The 20,709-nt window shown below is 45.5% G+C and overlaps 2 protein-coding genes across 7 annotated transcripts in view; one reads left to right on the forward strand and one right to left on the reverse strand.

The window, feature by feature from the left end:
- The window catches only part of RPGRIP1L (RPGRIP1 like), a 61,148-nt gene extending 57,636 nt beyond the window's left edge, over window positions 1-3,512 (reverse strand). For 2 of the 4 annotated variants that reach the window (XR_013226604.1, XR_013226603.1), the window contains exons 1-3: window positions 3,323-3,512; window positions 2,291-2,373; window positions 1,161-1,305 (exon numbers count right to left, since the gene is read on the reverse strand). Coding sequence is in view for 2 of the 4 variants with exons in the window: in XM_077310544.1 (XP_077166659.1) it covers window positions 1,161-1,305; window positions 2,291-2,363 (218 nt within the window). In the remaining 2 variants the exon portion in view is untranslated. The remainder of the gene's footprint in view (window positions 1-1,160; window positions 1,306-2,290; window positions 2,374-3,322) is intronic. The other 2 variants (XM_077310544.1, XM_077310543.1) reach the window with 2 other exon arrangements.
- Window positions 3,513-3,644: 132 nt separating this feature from the next.
- Window positions 3,645-20,709, forward strand: part of FTO (FTO alpha-ketoglutarate dependent dioxygenase) — a 202,490-nt gene continuing 185,425 nt past the window's right edge. Inside the window, exon 1 of one of the 3 annotated variants that reach the window (XM_077310546.1) lies at window positions 3,645-3,822. In XM_077310546.1, the coding sequence (XP_077166661.1) occupies window positions 3,781-3,822 (42 nt within the window). In that variant the 5' untranslated portion in view covers window positions 3,645-3,780. The remainder of the gene's footprint in view (window positions 3,823-20,709) is intronic. The other 2 variants (XM_077310548.1, XM_077310545.1) reach the window with 2 other exon arrangements.

Below are 20,709 nucleotides of genomic sequence, written 5' to 3' on the forward strand. Positions count from 1 at the left end.
GCCAGAACAAAAAGAGGGCACGGGGAGGTGATGTAATATACAAGAACAGAAAACATTTCCAGCAACGAATTGCGGCACAAGCTTGGAAAGGGGGGGGGGGGAGGTTGGAGAGGGTCTTGGCACGAAAAGAAAGGAAAGGTCGCTTTGATGGAGGAGAGAAGTTTTTAAGACTTTCAAAATTGGTCGCACATCTTCAGGAGCTGTGTCTAGTTTATAGGGCATCTTTTGGGGTTTTTTTTGTTTCTTTCAAAGGTCCAGACAGGAGACCGAAAACACAGACACCCTTCATCCGTTTAAAATGCTTTCCTTTTCAACAGTGATTCCCAGATTAAAATAAAATAAAATAACAGAACAGCGCATGTAGGGAGGAAGGAGGCATTAATAGCTCTGAGATGTCACAGAACAAGGTACTTGCCTTCACACTAAGCTCTGTACTGACAGTTAGAAATACAGAAGTCCACCCACAAAGCAAGGAACATCTCATCTCACAGAGAACGTAACAAGAGCCCTAGTGGATAAGACTGCGGACAACCAGTCCTCTTGGAGGAACCACAAGAGAGGACGATGCCCTGCCCTGATGTTGCCTCCTGCCACTGGGATTCAGGAGTCTATCACTCGGAACGTGGAGGCAGCCTTTACCGAGCGCTTCTTGGAGAACAGGGCTCCTCAACCTAGCACCTTTGGAATTCTGACACAAGGTGGTGCGTGCAACCACAAAATGGTCAGGATGGGACGCAGGCCACAAAACAGTCACCCAAGGTGCCAGAGTCAACCCCACCCACCCACAGAGGGAGAGGAAGCCCAAATGCAGGGGATAAGAGGAGTCATTTTTAAAAGGCAGTGAGAAAGAGGAACCACATCGTAGCAGAAGCCCATCAGATCTTCAAAGGACAACTGGAACCCCCACAGGTCAGAAGCTCAGCTGGCTAAAAACACTTGGTGGGTGGTAGGGAACGTGTTGTGAGCACCCCGGGTCGGGACCCCTATTGTGGCACATGAGGCAAGTTAAAGCCCAATGAAACAGGTAGGATGGCACAGCGTCCCAATCCACAGGGGTGCTAGTCCCTAAGCAGCCTTCCCGCCCGTTATCGATTTCGACCTGTGGTTCCCCCAATTTTAACTTGTGTTAGAAGCGACGTTTCAGAAAAGGGAGATGGCACCTTTTGATTTTGTCCTCTTGTTTACGGGCATGTTGTTTCAGCAAGAGATTCTCGTCGTGCAAACGAAGGTATCTGTCTTCCAGCTCCTCCCGGCCGATCCGGGACACGGCCTGCCGAGCCTTTGCGTTTTGGAGCACAGAAGCCTCTGCCAGAAAGAGGGAGAAAGCAACGGCATGTCACCCACTGTTCCAGGGATGCCAGCCTCCAGGTGGGCCCTGGGGATTAACTGAGATCGCAGCTCATCTCCAGGCTAGTAAACACATTCCTATATAGTAGGGGTAGTCAACCTGTGGTGCTCCAGATGTTCATGGACTGCAATTCCCTCTGGAGGACTAGGAACTCTGGAGGCCGGACTCTATGGTATACAAGAGAGTTCGGGCTCATAGGAATTGTAGTCCATTAACATCTGGAGGACCACAGGTTGACTACCCCTGCTATATAGTTTTCAACTGTCTCCAGAAGACTGAATGCCCTTAGCATCTTGCTTTAATACTGATAATTCTTACATTGTTGTTCTTATTGTCTTATCTTTACTTCATGACCTGGCTCAAGAAGATCTCTAGGGAAGTAGCATATAAATTTTCCAAGCAAAGACCCCAATGTAGGAGTTTTCATATCTTTGAATGTAGACTGATAATGTAATACTTAATCCAGAGGTTCTGTGTAACACAGAGTTTAAAGAGCTACAAAATGAAGTCAACAATAATAACAATTAAAAACTTTTATCAATTCTCAATAAAGTTTTTTTAATTGATTTTATTCTGATTTGGCTTATTTTTATGCTAATAAAGGTTGTTGTTGTTGTTGTTGAGAACAATAAAAAACCAACAACAGAACGCCACTACTTGGAAAGCCCTCTCTGACCAGTCCTGATTAAATTTCTACCATTTACATTTACTCATTAATATAGTTATTAACTGCCTTTTTTTGAGAGAGAGACACTGAATTCCAGACAGGGCTGGGGAGACCCAGATTTAAGTTGACACTCTGCCATGAAACTTGCTGGGCCATGGTTGTTGCTAGGGCAGAAAGGAAGTAAAGCAGAGCACTCTATGCCCCTTTCGAGTCTTGGGTGAGTAAAAAGGTAAGATCAAAACCTCCAAGTGTAACAAATAACAACAGGCACAAACCATTTGTAGGGTGACTGAGACCAATGTCCCTCACCGGCTGGTCCTCTGCAGTTTCGTCAGCTGTGGCAGACATGGTGGAGCTGCTGGTGACAAAATGCAGATGTTTATTTCTTCAACTACAAAACCAGAGGGCACTATGGATTGCATGGGATTAAATTATGATTTCCCCAGACTTGAATGGCCCAGCCTAGCCCAGTCTCATCAGGCCTTGGAAGCTAAGTGGGCTCGGCCTTGGTAGGTAATTAGATGGGAGACCAGCAAGGAAGTCCAAGAGGCAGCCAATGGAAAACCATCTTTAAATGTCTCTTGCCATGAAAACTCTACAGGTCACCATACCTTGGCTGTGATTGGCCAGTGATTCTCCTTGTCACGCACACACTCGTGCCTGTACACGACGACCGGTCAATTACAATACTCATTCAACCCCTCTCCACAATAAACTTCACAATGGTCGAGACACAGAAGATACTATCAGTTGTTTCAACGACACTTGTGAAGCTCCCGTTCCAAATACACATGTCTGTACACAGGGCATTGGGTCAAGGCAAGGGTTTTAGCAAGCTGAATATACTGGAATCACAGATCATTTGCTTCGGATTGTTTAGCTATGTTTGTTTTTAAGGCCTTAACTATGTAGATTAAGTTTTGAAAAAAACCAACAACGTAAGAGCACTTACGGCTAATTTAAAAAAACATTTTTTGGGGTCTATGTGTCAAGTCAAAGATTACTTCTAGTGACCCCATATCAATTGGATTTATCAATCTCCAGATGGAGCTTGGAATCCTGCCAGAATAGCAACTGATTTCCAGACGGCAATCATCCATTACTCTGGAGGGCTAGGAACTCTGGAGGAGGGACTCTATGGTATACAAGAGAGTTTGAGAGAAACAAGACCCTAGAGTGCCTTCACCCCCCCCCCAACTCATTGGGTATCCTATCCAAATTTTGCCCGAAATCTTTTTGAATTTCCCAAGACGGAGTTTGCATCCCAAACCTGAATCCTAGACTGCGACTCCAATCTCTGTACCTACCTCGCAAGATCGTTGTGTGTTTCAAACGGAGGAGGACGACGACGCTATACCCCACCCTGATCTTCTTGGAGGAAGGGCAGGGTGGGTTAAGCAGAAACAGTCCCCATTCTCAACCCCGCGGCCGCCTCCCGCGTTAGCAACAGCCTCTGTTGCTACTCTCACGAATCCACTTCCGGTGGAAATCCGGAAACGAAAGGCCGGGCTCGGAAGTGCCGCTATGCCTCATGGGAATAGTAGTTCGCCAGAGCCGTTCCTAAGCGCGACCTCCGGGGCGGCGAACTACCCAGAGGCGCTTCCGGGTTCTCCTTCCCGGCCGGGCTGGCGCGGGGCATCCTGGGCGTTGTAGTCTTAACGGGCGGCCCAGTTTGCTCGGGATGGGGAAAGGAGCGGCCGGGCGGCGTCGTTAGGCGGGTGGGCGCCGGGAAGAGCCGGTCCCCCGTGCCTGCCGGGCGGGCAGCATGAAGAGGAGAGGCGGTGGAGAAAGAGAGAAGGAGGCGAAGGTAAATGCAAAAAGGAAGGCAGGCAGGCAGGCAGGCAGGGCTCGCCTGGTCTGCGTTGCTGGATGGGGCAGCCTGGTGCAATTCGGTGCATGCTTCCTCGGGGGCCAACCCCGCAGGACTCGGCCGGGGGGCACCCAGGCTGCAGCCTCTGCCCCCCCCCGGTCCTCCCCCCGCTCTTGCTTTGCTTGGGGAGTTGCCCGGGCCAGGCCGGCTCGTGCAGCTGCAGGTGCGGCTCGTCAGGTTCCTGCGCTTGTTCCTGGCGAGTCCAGCCCAGCTGGTGGAAGCAAAGCAGGAAAGGCCCCCTCCCTCCCCCCCCTGCAAGGAGAGAGGCTGCAAGAGTCCTCGCCCATATTTTTATTGTGATAGATAGATAGATAGATAGATAGATAGATAGATAGATAGATAGATAGATAGATAGATAGATAGATAGATAGATAGATAGATAGATAGATAGATAGATAGATAGATAGATAGATAGATAGATAGATAGATAGATAGATAGATAGATAGATAGATAGATTGATTGATTGATTGATTCAGGGGTAGTCAAACTGCGGCCCTCCAGATGTCCATGGACTACAATGCTGGCAGGGGCTCATGGGAATTGTAGTCCATGGACATCTGGAGGGCCGCAGTTTGATAGGCCTGTTTCAGTGGGAAAGGTGGATGCTTTCAGACGCCCTATGAGAAGCGTGCTTTCAATCCACGTTCAATGTGTTTCTGCAGCTGGATGGGGCTGCCTAGACTGGCAAAACCCTCCTTGTATATTTCAGCAGGTAAAGACTACACACTTGGTGTGTCGCCTCCCCCTGTCTGCTTTGTCTAGCTTTCCAAGGAATACCAGGGTTGTGATGTCAGTTACCGTAATTGACAAACCACCTCCTGGCAGCCAGACAATCTTAGAATCCCCTGGCTGTATTACACACATGCCATGTGACAGATAAATACTTAAGCTGACAGCTAGAAAAAAGGTCAAGTTTCAGAGCTTCTGAACACAAGTTTTTTGCCAAGAAAGGGAGAAACATGTTTCGCTGAATTCCATATCTGAGAGAATCAGAAGTTACAGGTTACCCTTCTCCTCACTGGTGGTCTTTAAGCAGCAATTGGATAGATCCTTCTCCTGGATGCTTGAGGCTGATCATACATTGAGCAGGGGGTTGGACCAGATGGCCTGTAAGGCCCCTTCCCACTCTATGCTTCTAGGGACCCAGCTTGTACAGAAGCTATTAACTATCCTAGATCAACACACAACTTTAACACACCTTCAAACGTAAGCTCTGAGCATCCCATTGTTGCAAATTCTGTTCCATTTGTTCTTGGATTTATTCTGGGCACGAGGCCACTGATTCTTCAAAGCTGAACATTTCCAAACCATCGAAAGCATCACCAGTTTTTTTGTAGGGGCAAGTACTAGTTGGACCAATAATCTGATTCAGTGCGAGGCTGTTTCATATGCTGCTCATCTGTCGATCTGTTTTAATGCAAACCACCCTTGAAACATCAAGTTTTCTAAAATAGTCCCACTTATAAGTAACTCAATCACTGAACTGCACTAAATGATTGTGAAAACAACCTTCCAGGACTCAGTTCATCTGAAAATATGTTAATTCAAAACAGTTGATATCTTGAGTTTTCTGCGTAGTATTCCGTACAGGACCTTTAGAAGTTTATTCCTTTTTCCCTGTTATTGAAATCCGTTGCATTGATAACGGCTGGAAGGACTGCGTGATTTCGTTGGTAGCCTCGGGAGATCTTAATTTCTTTCTTTTCTTTGAAAATGTAACCGTAGTTTTTGTCCTGTCTCCATAAATTTAGGCAATATTTTATTATTATTATTGCTTATGTTTATGGATTTGCATGTGGGTCTCTATGTGAAGAAGGGTCTTCTTCGCTGGGTGACTATACCACTTATTCAGATATAAGGCTATACCATTTGGAAACAGTTTTTGTACGTTATTAACCAATCCCAAAAGATTTTGTTAATGACCGGCTGAGCATTGCTAAATACCACAGAAGTATTGTTTTAAAGCCTCAGATATTTAAATCATCAACACATTGGATACATAGGCTGCCTTCAGATGTTCGTTGATAAGAGATGAAAATGTTGAGGCCAAAGGAAAACCTCGGGGCATTTTCTGCCTCGAAAATAGTGGAATTTGTGAAATACTTACAATATTTTGTATCAAATCTTTAGTTATTTTGGTGTCAAAAGCCATTAAATGCAGCTTTCATGACAAGGCACACAAAAATTGTCCCATTTGGCTGTTTGGTGAATTTTGGAACTTGGACGGCCTATCGCTGTTTGATCTTTGATAAGCATTTGTCTGAACTAAAGACGATAACTCCCTTATATTTAGCAAGTGGTTGGTTTGTTTTGTTTGGCAAATATTCTGATTGCCAGCGTTTGAGCCAGTTCAACTGTTAAGTGAGGACTGCGCCAGGTGCAAACCACCTTGGAGCGTTCCATCGGTGAGCATTTCTAGGTAACTCGCGCCAGCACAGTAGCTGTGCATTTAACAGATCCCAAACATTGCACTGGAGCTGTGTGGGGCATGCCATGATGCTGACTGTGTTTTCAAGCCTTATGTTTTTAACTTTCTGCGCAGTAGACGTGGAGAATCGCTGTCCACTGATCCATATATATTTGAAGAGACGGTCCAAACCTTTGGTAGAAAAGGATCTGCCTTGTTGGTACAATCCCCAGGATTGCCAGTTGGCAATCAACTCACATCTTGGAGGCCTGCTAACGGTTTGAGCCTCTATGAGCCTCTGATCTCTTCCTTTATCAATAAATTTCCTCTGCATTGCCGTGTATAACCAAGAGAAATCATGTGCAGAGCTGGTCTCCTAGGGGTGCGATCCTCCGGGTGGGGCCTGAATTGCCGCTCCTCTCCAAACCATGGAGCTCAGTTCCCTGGGAGAAGATGGCCTCTTTGGAGGGTGGGCTCTGCAGCATTGTATCCCATGGAGGCCTCTGTCCTTCCCAGATGCCGCTCCCAAATCTCCAGGAATTTCCTACCTTGCAGCTGGTCCACGCCGGTGACCCGGAGGAACCTACCTGGCCACCCTGCGATCTCCTCCCTGAAAACGCTTGCATGAGCTTGGACCCAAATCGAGATCATTGCCCCTTCCCCCCCCCCCCCGTGCTATTTGCGAAAGGCTTGATTGAGACGGAGGATGCCTTCGGTGTAATGCATCACCCTCGCGTTGGGCTGCCAACCCATAAACAGCCCACGGAATTCGGGGATGAAGCGTCAAGATGGAGAGAGTGGCAAATTGTCTCTGCTTTAAAATTCATCACGCCGAGGCCAGTTCAAATTGCCCCAGCTGTTAACTCTGGGCCCATTACTGTAATGGCCTCTGCAAATGAAGGAGAACCCGCACACCCCCGCGCGCTTTATTACCGGAGGGGTAATTTTCTCTTCATCCGTAATAGCAGCAATGCCTCGTATTGATCAAGCCATCAAGATACTAATCCTCTGTAAAATTACTTGTTATAACTGAAACCGTGTTAATCCAGACCGGGCGGCCGTCCCGACTTTCGGCTCGCTATTGAATACAGGCCATTAGACGGTTTATTTTTCATGATTTAAGGCTCCGCACGGCGGTCTTCCTTTGAGCCGACGGATGCTTAATCTTCGCTCGTAGCCCAAAGGATGCCTCTTGGTTTGAAACAGAACATCATCCACTTAATTAAGGTGTGAGAGTCTGTCTTGCCGGGCTGAATAATGTGGGTACTTTTGCTCTCCCAGATTTATTAAGAGGCGGATATAAAACGGAATGTAAAACCAGGAGCGTGCACGCGGGTGTGTTGTAAATAAGGACGGAGGCCATGGTGCACATTTTAAACGCCAGCAGATAACAGGGGTTACCGGCGAGTTCTGAAGAAGCAAGGGGCTTGCTTCCTTTTGTTTTAAATCATACAAGGTTCTTTCGCTAGCGGTTTGCCGATCCGCATCTCGCAAAGAGAGTGGATCAGGAAGCGGCACATAAAGATCCATCTTATCTCGTCGCGCCAGTGTCGCCTGCAAAATCCTCACGCTCATCGTGGTGATAATTTGATTTCCTGTCTTTTAAAATGTAGCAGGTTCAGAACTGTGTTCCGAGGGAGACCTTGGGGACTTTGGAGCAGAGACGTACCAAGGTGAGGGACAATAACCCACCTGGTCTGAGATCCACGTCCCTGGAGCACCACCTCTCCCATCTACCTTTGTGACATCTTGGTCTTCAGGTCAACACCTATTGCAGAGCTCTCCAACTTGGTGTGTGCAGGTGTCCTCCAACACCTATTCTGATGCCTGCCAGGTGTTTTTAGAAGGTAGGGGGGATCAGATAGGGGCTGAGATTTGTGGTCTCACTTCCTGACTCAGTTTTGATTGGTTCAGGTTTGTGGTCCCACTTCCTTACTCAGTGATGATTGGTTGAGGCTAGTGTTCTCACTTCATGTCTCAGTCATGATTGGTTGAGGTGTGTGGTCCCACTTCCTGACTCAGTGTTGATTGGCTGAGGTTTGTGGTCCCACTTCCTGACTCAGTGTTGATTGGCTGAGGTTTGTGGTCCCACTTCCTGACTCAGTGTTGATTGGCTGAGGTTTGTGGTCCCACTTCCTTACTCAGTGATGATTGGTTGAGCCTAGTGGTCTCACTTCCTGACTCAGTGTTGATTGGCTGAGGTTTGTGGTCCCACTTCCTTACTCAGTGATGATTGGTTGAGGCTAGTGGTCTCACTTCCTGACTCAGTGTTAATTGGTTGAGGTTTGTGGTCCCACTTCCTTACTCAGTGATGATTGGTTGAGGCTAGTGGTCTCACTTCCTTACTCAGTGATGATTGGTTGAGGCTAGTGGTCCCACTTCCTGACTCAGTGATGATTGGTTGAGGCTAGTGGTCTCACTTCCTGACTCAGTGTTGATTGGTTGAGGTTTGTGGTCCCACTTCCTTACTCAGTGATGATTGGTTGAGGCTAGTGGTCTCACTTCCTGACTAAGTGTTGATTGGTTGAGGTTTGTGGTCCCACTTCCTTACTCAGTGATGATTGGTTGAGGCTAGTGGTCCCACTTCCTGACTCAGTGATGATTGGTTGAGGCTAGTGGTCTCACTTCCTGACTCAGTGTTGATTGGTTGAGGTTTGTGGTCCCACTTCCTTACTCAGTGATGATTGGTTGAAGCTAGTGGTCCCACTTCCTGACTCAGTGTTGATTGGTTGAGGTTTGTGGTCCCACTTCCTTACTCAGTGATGATTGGTTGAGGCTAGTGGTCTCACTTCCTGACTCAGTGATGATTGGTTGAAGCTAGTGGTCCCACTTCCTGACTCAGTGATGATTGAGACTTCCCAGTGAGAAAGTCTCATGCGGATCCGCGGGCTTTATGGAAAGATAACTTGCGTATATGGTTTGTTTTAGATTAGAATCCACTAGAACCTTAGAGACCAATCAGGTTTTTAGGGTTTAAGCTTTTTGGAGTCAAAGGTAATATTTGTAAATAATTATTTTAAATTATCACGGGAGCTACCAAGGCAACATTTTTAAAGAAATCTATAGAGCCAATTAAATCTCCAGAAGCTTTGCAGGGCAAAACCCTCACCCACTTTCTAAAAATTCTAGGCAGGCACCAGAAGAGATGTCAGGGGGTGCCGGGGCCCCCATGTTGGGACCCCCCCTCTTTAAACCATCAATGACAGCAGAAGTGTTTCAGTCAAAAACCAAAAAGCTCTGCTTTGAGACAAACTGACAAACTGAGTGTTTTGCGCATCAAACCGTAAATAACGTCTCTCTTTCTTGTTTAGGATTGCCTCTGTTTCGTTTTTCGGCCTCTTACCTGCCGCCCCCCCCCTCTGCTTTTATTTAAGGTGATAAAGTCACTTCAGCGGAACTGCCGTGCTCACCTTTGCCCTCAGCTAATCAAATAGTTTAGCTGGAGGGAAGCATTTATCTCCCATTTTCATTATTATTATTTTCATAGCTGTAAAGCATATTTTATTTATTTATTTATTTATTTTTGCCGGCGAAAGGCTGTAGCGGGGAAACGAGGTATTGATCTGCTGGATTTGGCAATTTCTTTCCCCCTTGCCATCGATATTGTGTCAGGCTCTGTCTGTACTGTGGTTGACCTCACAAATAGCTCTTTATGTTCCCTTTGGATTCAAATGATATACTACGCTGAAGAGTAAATCAATGAATGATTATAAAGTTTTGAGTATTATTTCATGACCCCAAGGCAACTGGGGCTTCATGCGCTGAATGCTTGAAAGGATGCCACATGTGGGAAAGTAGATGTTGCCGTTTTTAATCCAATACCGCTCGGGGAGAAATGGGCTTCTTGTCATCAAGATGGTAGAGAAGAGCCGAAAGCTGGGTGTTTTTTGTTTTTTGTACCCTGAGCTTACCTACCCAACGGAGTCTCAAAGCAGCTTATGACCGCCTACATGTCTTCTCCCTACAACATACTCCCTGTGAGGTAGGTGAGGCTGAGAGAAGAACTGTGACAGGCCCACGGTCACCCAGATGGCTACATGTGGAGGAGGAATGGGGAGACAAATCTGGATCTCCAGATTAGGCTCTTGACAACCACACCAAGCTGGTGCCAAGATTTTACCTTTCCTGGCCATGCCTGAAGATTGCAGGACGTGATATTTGGCTTGTGAGTGGCTATATGCCCCAGCATTCTATGGCCTTATGAAGCTTGCCTTATACAGAATTTGATCAATGATCACCGTGAAGATTTAGAATAATCTACAATTGACATCAACTCTTCAAGGTCCAGGTTGGCTTAGTCTCTTGGTGTAGCAGTTGGTGCAGTAGTAGTTAAGAGAGGATGGTTCTAATCTGCCGAGCCGGGTTTGATTCCCTGCTCCTCCACATGCAGCCGGTTGGTGTCCTTGGGCTCTCACAGCCCTGATAGTGCTGTTCTGACCGAGCAGTAATATTAGGGCTCTCTCAGTCCCACCTCCCTCACAGGGTGTCTGTTGTGGGGAGATGGAGGGAAGGTGATCGTAAGCCGCTTTGAGGCTCTTGGACACCGAAAATCAGGGTATACAAACCAGCTCCTTCCCACTGCCACAAATTGTCCAAGTTTGCTGCACGGAGGCAGGAAATAGCACACCACCTTTGTTTGTGTCTTGCCTTGAAAACCTCATGAGATGTTGTCATGGGTTGAGATCCTTTCTCTCAAGATGCCAGAGACTCACTCCATTCAGAGTCTTCTTCTGGCCACAGCCTGTGTCTATGTGGAGAATAAGCTCTCCTCAAGCTGTGTTTCCCTCACAGCAAAGGTCTCTCTCACACCAAAAACCCAGGTTTTATCCCCCCTTTTGGAGCAGACAGTGGTCCAGAAGATTCCAGGAGGCCTCGTCTTTTTGTTTTTTTCCCTCAAAAAACCTGTATAAAAAATCCTGATTTTAATTTTGAAAAATCTGATTTTAAAGAAAGTGTCGTAATGCAAGCATACATTCATTGTGTACACACACACACACACACAAATTCTCCAGTGCTTTCACAAGAAATTGTTGTAAGTGAATGGGTATATCTTATATATGTTTTTCTTTTTTAAAAAGACAGTGTCCCATATTTAGCAACTAAATCAGGTTCCCTAGAGTTAGTCTTTCTAGCCCTTCGACAGTATGTTAATTTAGATAATAGCGCAATAAGCCAAGTCTCTTAAACCAGTCGCTGATAATAGGGCATTCTGGCTTTCCCCAGTTAATCTCAGTAAGCATCCTTGCAGCTGTAAATAAACTTTGCACGAATTCCAAATCTGAATTGCCTATATAGCCTCTGAAAAAAACTCAGAATTAATTTGGGTTCATAAAAACATTTTCCTAACCAGCGTTTCATTAACATAATTTACCTCTGTCTTCCAAAATTTTTGAATCTTAGGACAAGACCAGAAAATATGGAACACATCTTGCAAGGGAAGGGGGAAAATAATTGTTTCCCCCCCCCACACCCGGTTTGCGCCATTAGATTATTTGTCTTTTATGGTTAATGTTTGTTTATTGCATAAGCCATTGGGTTTATTCTTGTTATAATAAGCCTCTGCGAGTAACCAGACTGTGAGACGAAAATGTTTTAAATACATAGAATAAATGGTCAACATTTTGTCTCTCTGCTAACACTGTGTGCCAGGCTTACATTTGAGTTTATATGAAGCATTGGAGACATTGATGTTTATTTAATAAACAAGATAGTTTCTCCCCCTTTTCCCAAGTATTTTATATGTTAATACAGGCAGCGCTAAACGAGATCGCATCATTTAAAGGGGGGGGGGAGCGACACAAAGATGCAGATCTTTGCAAGCTGGATTAAAATAATGTCGGCGTGTTATGCAAAATAGCGCCATTTTGAATTTGATCATTTGCTGGAAATCATAGCTCTTCTCAAGCCGTGCCTTGAAATAAATAATTATTACTGCCGACCGATATCTAATGGGAATTATTAGGCTTTCTACATCGTAATGCAAAACGCCGTAATAAATGCAGTCGTCTTCTAATCTTAACAATGCACGATTCCTGTGTCAGGACTCTAAATATTTTTATTAGCTTATATATACATAAAAATGGCAGTGCTTTTCCTGAATGGCAAAGTCATTCTATGAAGGGGGGGAAGTGGCAGCACATGTATAATTTGGACTCTGCACGAAGTTTGTTTGAGACAGCTTTGGGACTGCGAAGAGGGCTTTTAATGGAATGGTATAATAACCCTTGATCTTCTTCATCCGGATATATGGATGCCAACCTCCAGGTGAGACCCGTGGAGCCCCTGGAATTACAGGTCATCTCCAGGCTACAGAGATCAGTTCATCTGAAGAAATGGTTGTGCTGATGGGTAAAATCTATGACACAGTTGGGCCATCCCTGTCCTTGACTAACACTAACTGCTCACCTGCCTCACTAACATCATCAACAACAATATATTGGAACTGTATGGAACTATAATAATAATGGAACTGTATAATAACATAAAAATAATAAGAACGTATTGGTTCCATTGTGCATCTACACGTATAATGTAAGGCTGCATGCAAAGTGTCTCCTATTGTTGTTTTCAGATGTTGTAAGGGAGGGCACAGCGATGGCCACAAAGAGAGAAATACCCTCCTTTAGCTTGAAACTTTCCTGTCCGATCGGCTGGAGAAAATTTTAAAATCTTCATAGGCGACCAGGCACAAAATGCACTGTTCAATCCCAACCCGGCTCTACATTTCTGTAATTTAAGGTTTACCTGCTACGTTTTGCTCGGTCAAGCCCTCAGAGGCTTGGCTGAGAAACTCCATTAAATCGTAGTTAGGGTACTTGTCCGCACGCACAGACGTACAACCCCTTTACTATCTATGGAGTCCTGGCTTATTCTTCAGTATGGCTTTAGCACCCTTCCTCATCCATAAAGATTCAAAGTTCAGAGTGAAGGTGCTGAAACTAGTCTTTGTGCAGGCAAGCGATCATCAGCGAACCAAATCCTGATTCCAAAATCTATCCATCCTCAAAAGAAACCATTGTTTCTCATTATGTCTGAACCAAGCCACAGACATGGTGAGGCTCTTACCAAGAACAGCAGTAGAAAAATGCCTACATCCTACTGTCATTATTCAACAGCCAATGTTCTGTGTGGCAAAAATGCAGCCCTCATCATCAGAGACCCCGAAACTTCAATTTGTGCCAATTTTCCCGGAACTCTGTTTTCTCCGAGCGATGCTTATTTATGTTACCTACAATGAAAAGGAAATTAAAAGCAAGTTTTCATGCCCGTTCTCTTTTCCTCCCTTGTCTTTCTCTTTTAAACCAGCGCTCTGTTTAACTGTGAACTTTGCATGCATTTGTAATTTGAAGCAGACGAGAGAAAGAGAGAAACAAAAACCCAGCCTCACTTGAGACGGACAGCTTGAATGGCATCTTGTCAGCTGGGCTATTCATGAATTGGCAATGGGTCTCATTTAGAACTTTTGGATATGTGTCTGCCTCGACAGAATGTGAGCGTTTTTGCATGTTCTTGAGAAGACACCCACTCCTTGCTCCTTTACGATAGTCAGCGGTGCATGACAGTTGCCCTTCATTGCTGTCTCCTCCGAACGTGACCTCTGACCCGCCGCTTAGTCGCCGCGCAACGCCTGGAGCGGCCCGAGATGTTCGGGAATTGACGGGCATCGGCCTGCAACGTGCTTGTCATTATCTGACTGTCAAAAGGAGCCTGCCATTGGGGCTCCATCAAGGTTTCAAACCTATGTGCAGCTAGCCATACGGTTGAACGTCCAGGGCTGTCAACGGGGTGATCAAATGTGCATAAAAGGGAAAGGGGGGAGAGAAGAAAGGGGGAAAAAAAAAGAGGCATGTTGAATACATCTTCGGCTCCACCGTCTGAATATTGGTCTCTTTCTTTTCCTTTGCTTAAATATATTCAGATGACTTTCTCGGGGCCAAGAGGTTGAATCTGTTGCCTGACCAGTATTTTATTTTATTTTTGCTTGACTTTTGTGCTGGGTGGGGAGCAGGCAATGACGGTCTCTTGTGGTCAGAAGTTTCGAATAGCACACAATTGAGACTTGAGCCGGTCTGCCTTGCGTAGTATCCCTTTGGCTTTCCAGCTGGTGGTGGAAATAGCTAAATATTAGACGGGCAGAGCCTGAGGTTGTCTGTCAAGGTGGAACGCTCATTTTGAAAAGTTCTGTAATGCCGTATAATGGAGAGAGAGGGAGGTCAGCTTGTACAATTAGTAATCTCTGAATATATATAATTAATTATATAATTATATATATAATATTGCTGTTTGTCTTGACCTCATTGTCTTACACTCTTACAACCAGTGAGTTGGAAGGGACTTCCAAGGTCATCTTGTCCAACCCCCTGCAGAATGCAGGAATTTCACAACTACCTCCCAGTTTGGAAAGCTGAATGGATTGCAATGGGATTGTCTATCTTGCAGATAAGTTGGCAAACGTTCAATGGCCTATTCCATCTCTCCCCCTTTCCAAGCCTACTTGCTGACTCTCGGGGGTGCATCAAAATCCTGAAAGCATCTTTAAATTCCTCCCCTACAACCCTCTTTTTGAATTTGCAGAACTCTTCCCTGCTTAGCCATGGGACAGGTTCGCAGTTTCCTGCGGCGTTACTTGTGTGTATCGCTTTCTGCTTATCATCTTTTACTTTCCTTACTCACTTCCTGTTACAAGCTATGCCATGCCTTAAATTGTAAGTCTCCCCGTCTCCCTTTCAGTTACATCATCGTACAGTTCTGCAATCCTAGCCTAGCTACTCTGTTCATTGGAGCTCTCTGCTGTCTGTTTTAGATTCAATTCTCTGCCTTGAGCCCTGGCTTGGGTTGACCCTATCTTGTCGCATCTTGGAAGCTAAGCAGGGTTGGCCCCGGTTAGTACTTGGAGGGGAGACCACTGAGGAGGTCCAGGGTTGCTATGCAGAGGCAGGCAATGGCAAGCCACCTCTGTCCCTCTCTTGCCTTGGGAGCCCTGGAGGGTCACCATAAGTCGGCTGCAACTTGACGGCAAAAATGAAAGAAAGAAAGAAACGGAAATCTGACTTGAGCCTTAGCATTAAAGGCAGGCTGTCAACGCATTAAATGAAATGCTTTCATGCTTGCTGTAGGCTTCCATACAAGTGACTAGCAAGTAGCTAGTGCATCTAGAGAGAGCATCTGCTGAGATTGAGAAGATCTCTTTTTTTTTAGCTCCCAATTTGCCCACTGAAATGATTCCCCCTCCCCCTGCAGTTTGGCACCAATCTGGATTGCATTTTATATTACGCTCAATAGCAGGGATCTTCCCCTGTGTATGAGGAGCCAGATATCTGTGTGCTCAGGTCATGTCAATGATATTGATTCTTTCCCCGTAATAATGAAGCTGTCTCCATTGGGTAGGGACAGTGCGTAAAACGGAAGGGGGGGGGGAGACAGGTGTCGCAAGTTGCTTTGGTTCCAGTGGAGAGAAAAAGCAGGATAATGTACACATGCCATTCCCTTATGCTGAATCACACCGCCAGTGCATTATGGTCCATGTTGTCTACGCCGATTGTCAGGAGCTTTACAAGTTGACGTTTCACATCACTTGCTATTTGATGTTGAGCCAGGTTTCTTGATGATCCTGGAAGGGTTTCCCAAATGGGTGAGAGTTAATTAATTTTAATATATTTTAAAAATATTGATTGGGTGATATGACTCTATATGGTCATGTTGGACCCCCCCTCAAATGGCCAATGATGGGCCTGGAGGGGTTGGGAAGAGAAGGTGCCCCGGGTGGGCGTGTCCACAGCTCTACTTCTCAACCATATTCTACACAATATTGTCAATTCTGGAGTTTCTTGAAGCCTGAAGAATGTTTCAGGGGCTTGTTAATGATTTAAAAAGTTGAGAAAGACTGCCCTACATGGTTGCCATACATTAAGCTGCATCCTGATGTCATTTTCCACCAACGCGATCCAATCCTTTTGCCTGGAGATGCTCGAGGTTGAGCCTGGGACTTTCTGGTTGCAAAACAGATGCTCGGTCCCCAACCCATAGCCCGCCTCCTGAAGATTTAAATAAATACAGTGGGGATCAGTCTTCGGCCGACACAATCAAAATGGCTATTTAAAAGTTCTCTCTTTTTCCCCAGCGGTGTTTACTAAGGCCATAGACGTCTTTCGCTTTAGAGCCGTTGATCATTAGTGAAGCTGAACTGCTACTGCAAGGTTATTGTCTGTCTCGGATAAAGACATTGCAAAGACCGTTTTGCCCCTTCCGTCAGGCGTTTCCCATTTCCTAATAATCAAGGATGCCCACTCTTAATAGAAGGTCAGCGACCTATAATGTAGTTGTTGTGCCTCCAGCATGAAAGCAAAGGTTGATGTCTTCAGGGAAGCAACTCTGTTGTCTCGATCCCAGTCGTTGCAGTACCGCCGTGAAAAAGGTTGAGACCTTTGTTGTGTGGGTTTTTTGAGGTCACACATCCTCGCTTCTCCTTTGGCTTCAAAGCAGTCAACATAAAACATCTGTGGTGGGTAAAGCAAATGTTCAGACACCTTAAGGCTACTTGGATCTTATCAACTGTGTTCCTTTTTTTTTTTCCCCCTTTTCCTTTTTATGAGTCGCAAAGATGTCAGCATGCACTAAAACCAGATGATCAGTTCTCCTCCTTGATAAAAGGAACATGACCTGCCTACTGTGAATCATGATAGAGTTGCCTGCAGGTGATTACTTCTTGTCGTTTTTTAAAAAGTACCACCATGTAAAAGAATACACACACACAACCCTTAATATACACACACAGACACACACGCCTTAGGCAGCCAGAATGTTTATGTTGACTATAAGAATAGTTGATAATTTTTTGGCTTCAGCTAAAACACACCCAGGTAGGATAGGGTGGTAGGAAGAAAGGAATTAACTTATACCAGCCATTCTCAAGTTTTTTTTTACCATTGAGATCCCCCTAAAACATACTTCATGCTTCAAGAAACCACAGAAGTGGCACACTGCCAGCATGGTAACTGTAGTCCATGGACCTCTGGAGAGCCACCCTTGCATTGGAAGAGCATTTGCCCATGTGTGCTGGATGGGCCCTGGATTGCAGTCCGTGCTCTAAATTAGCACTATCTTCTGTCCTTCAAACAGTCTTCTTTAGACACCTCAGGCCACAATCCTGTGCACCATTACCTGTGAGTAACTCGCCCTGAAATCTGTGGGACTTGGCCTCTAAGTAAAGTTGCATGGGTTTAATCTGCAATGCATTAAAAAAAACTTTTAAAAAAGATGGAATGATATTGGTCTTAAAAAAACAGAACTTCTTTTCACTTTGTGTTTTGAGCAAGGCATTCTTGCTCTGCTTCTTCCACCTGGGTCACCGTCTGGAAATGTTAACAAGAAACCTCTAGTATCATGCGTTGACAGCCGCTTTGACTTCCCGACGTGGAGTTTGCAGAGAGAGAGTGTGCGCTGTGCCTGCAGCTTCCCAAAATGGGCAAGGGGCAGGCCTTAAGACACGCTCCTGGTTGTAAACAGAAGGCGATCTCGTCTGCGGAAGCAGGGCACTGCGCATTGTGCGACACAATGAATCACAATAGTTTCCTCTCTAATTGCAACATAATAGATGGAATCTGTAAATGCAGCAGGTTATCTAGCTTCTCTCTCCCCCCCCCCCTTTTGCCCTTCTCAAATGAAGTGGGTAAAATATAGGTTTTGAATTTAACAGGCTGAGATTTCACCGGGAGAGCTAATGCGCATCGGTGGTGAAAAATCGCAGATAGCTTCTTCTTAAGTATACAAGCAGAGCGGTTGCAAGAGGAGATGTATTGTTACAGTTTCTGCCTTTCTTTCCCCGCTGATTATTCGATATGTCTCTTGCGAGGTTCTCATTTGCAAATGTTATTGAGTAATAGATGAAATTTATTTCGACCCCCATCCTCCTCCACTTCGCGAGCTACCCAAAGAAACCCCATTTATGTTCAAATTATCATCCACTTCATATGTGTGAGTTTATAGTCCAGTGAATAGTAACATATTTTTTTAAAATGTGCTGTTTAGAATTTCCACGGAAATGGGTAAATAGAGAACGGGTGTTCTGTGCATAATGAATTCGGTGTCAGAAGCAGCTGGAGGAGGGAGACTGTTCCACTCCAAGGAAGCAGACTGTCCCCATAGTGGCATGTCTGTATACGAATAAATGAGACTTATCCCAAAATTGCATAGTCAAACAGGTTCCCTCCGCCCACCTCCACCTCCTGGGCTAGCTGGGAAACAAAGAGGTCAGAGGTCTGTTTTGAAAGTTATTAAAAGAAGCACAAGGATAGACCCACAAGTGACTGCGTTCAGATATTCCGAAGGCCGAAGGAGGCATGCTAAAAGGTTTACATAGTTGACAAAATGTCCTGCCCTGTCTTTTTGCTCTCATAAGGCCACCAGTAAATAGACCAAAATAATGTTTAGACCAGGCTTTCTCAACTAGGACTTCCTGAAACGTGGGCGTTTCTTGACAGCCCTGGAAGGGTTTCCCGAATGAGTGGGAGTGAATTAATTTTTACTATATTTTCAATTTTTTTATCAGGTGATATGACCATTTATGATCCTGTTGACCCATCCCCCAATGGCCGGTGATGGGCCTGGAGGGGGTGGGAAGGGGAGGGGCCCCGGGTGGGCGTGTCCACAGCTCTGCTTCCCAACTATATCCTGCTCAATTGTACCACTTCTGGGGTTTCTCAAAGCCTGAAGAATGTTTCAGGGGTTCCTTGACAATAAAAAAAAAGCTGAGAAAAGCTGGTTTAGAAGAGGAAGAAGAAGCTGTTTTTTATGCCTCACTTATCTGTCCCTTAAGGAGCCTTGATGTGGCTTACAGTTGCCTTTCCCTTCCTCTTCCCATCACAGGGAGCTCATGAGGTAGGTGGGGTGAGAGAACTGGGACTGGTCAGCCTCCTAGTAGGACCTGGCGATCCCCCCAGATCTATCTGCTCATCTCCACTCTACTAATATTGGTTCGTCTGGAGAAGAAGGATGCTTTGGGTGGGTGTGGACTGTATGACCCCCTGTATAGTCTTTATGGAAGATCAGAGCACAACATTCCTTCTGGTTCAATACAGCCAAATAATTGCTGCACAAAATAATCTTTCGGCATGGTTTCTTTTACCCTTCCCAGCCATTGTTTTAAAACAGCGGTTCTCAACCTGTGGATTGCGACCCCTTTGGGGGGTGGTCGAATGACCCTTTCACGGGGTTGCCTAAGACCATTGGAAAAAGACATATTTCTGATGAGCTTAGGAATCGAGACACCGCTCCTCTATCCATCTCCAGGTGGGTCCATCCACATGCAGATACGCCCATCTACGCCCATCTACAAGTACCCGGCGTGATGACATCATCACACCAAGCCCGTCACATACACCCCATTCAAATACAGGTGTATGTGACTGTTCCGAAGTAGCAACGAAAATAATTTTATGCTTGGGGGGTCACCCCAACATGAGGAACCGTATTAAAGGGTCGTAGCATTAGGAAGGTTGAGAACCACTGTTTAAAAACATTTTTGAAAAGCGTTCAGCCTCAATGTACGTACAGTGAGGTAAGCAAACAGGATATGATTGTTTTCTCTTCTCTCAAGTACAACAATTTTTTGGTGTTTTTAACATTCCTTCTGGTTAGCTATGGACATTCCCCTGGATTTCTGCCTACCGTAGCAAAATTACATCAAATGCAAGATAACAAAATACTGTCAGGGCTGGGATTGTTTCATGCGGACAGCGTTAGACAGGAGTAGAGAGATCTGGTGCGCTAATAGGCAAACTCACATGAGGTACCCAGCCCATTGACAGATTTTCCCTTTGTTCTCTTCTTTGCTCCACTTTCTGCCAGTGATTTGTGACATATTTTGCAAGAGATCAAATAAGCCGTTGACACCTGATTGCAGTGGAGTGCTTGTTTACAGTTGCAATTTTTTTTTGAAAGACCTGTAGACGAGATGGAAGGTTTTAACTTGAAGTAATTAAATTTCCATCCGGACTGTGACAGACGTTTCCCTACACATGCACCGCCAACTGAACAACTTTTACCACCTTGGTACCGCAAGATACCAAAGGAAGGGCAAGGTGGCAATTGATGCTCCCCTCCCTCCGCTATTGTTATCTGCTGTTTGAGTCTGTCAAGTTGCGTTGATGGGAGCTCAGTGTTGGAGCATATGTTTTGCGTGCAAGGAAGTTCCATCCGTCAGGTGGTGTGAACCTGAGGGTGGCTAGTTTAGAGCTTTGAGAACCTGAGGGTGGCTAGTTTAGAGCTTTGCAAGTCACCGGAGCTTTGTGCTTACGGAGAAGAACCTCTGGCACCATCCTTTCTGCACCACAGTGGCTTCCAGATGATGGCCAATGGAGGAAGTACGCCCAGCATGAAGGGACCTGGTGAAAGCTACAGACCCAGATGTGCTTAGCTT

The sequence above is a fragment of the Paroedura picta genome, chromosome 14 (assembly GCF_049243985.1).
Source record: "Paroedura picta isolate Pp20150507F chromosome 14, Ppicta_v3.0, whole genome shotgun sequence".
Taxonomy (NCBI): Eukaryota; Metazoa; Chordata; class Lepidosauria; order Squamata; family Gekkonidae; genus Paroedura; species Paroedura picta.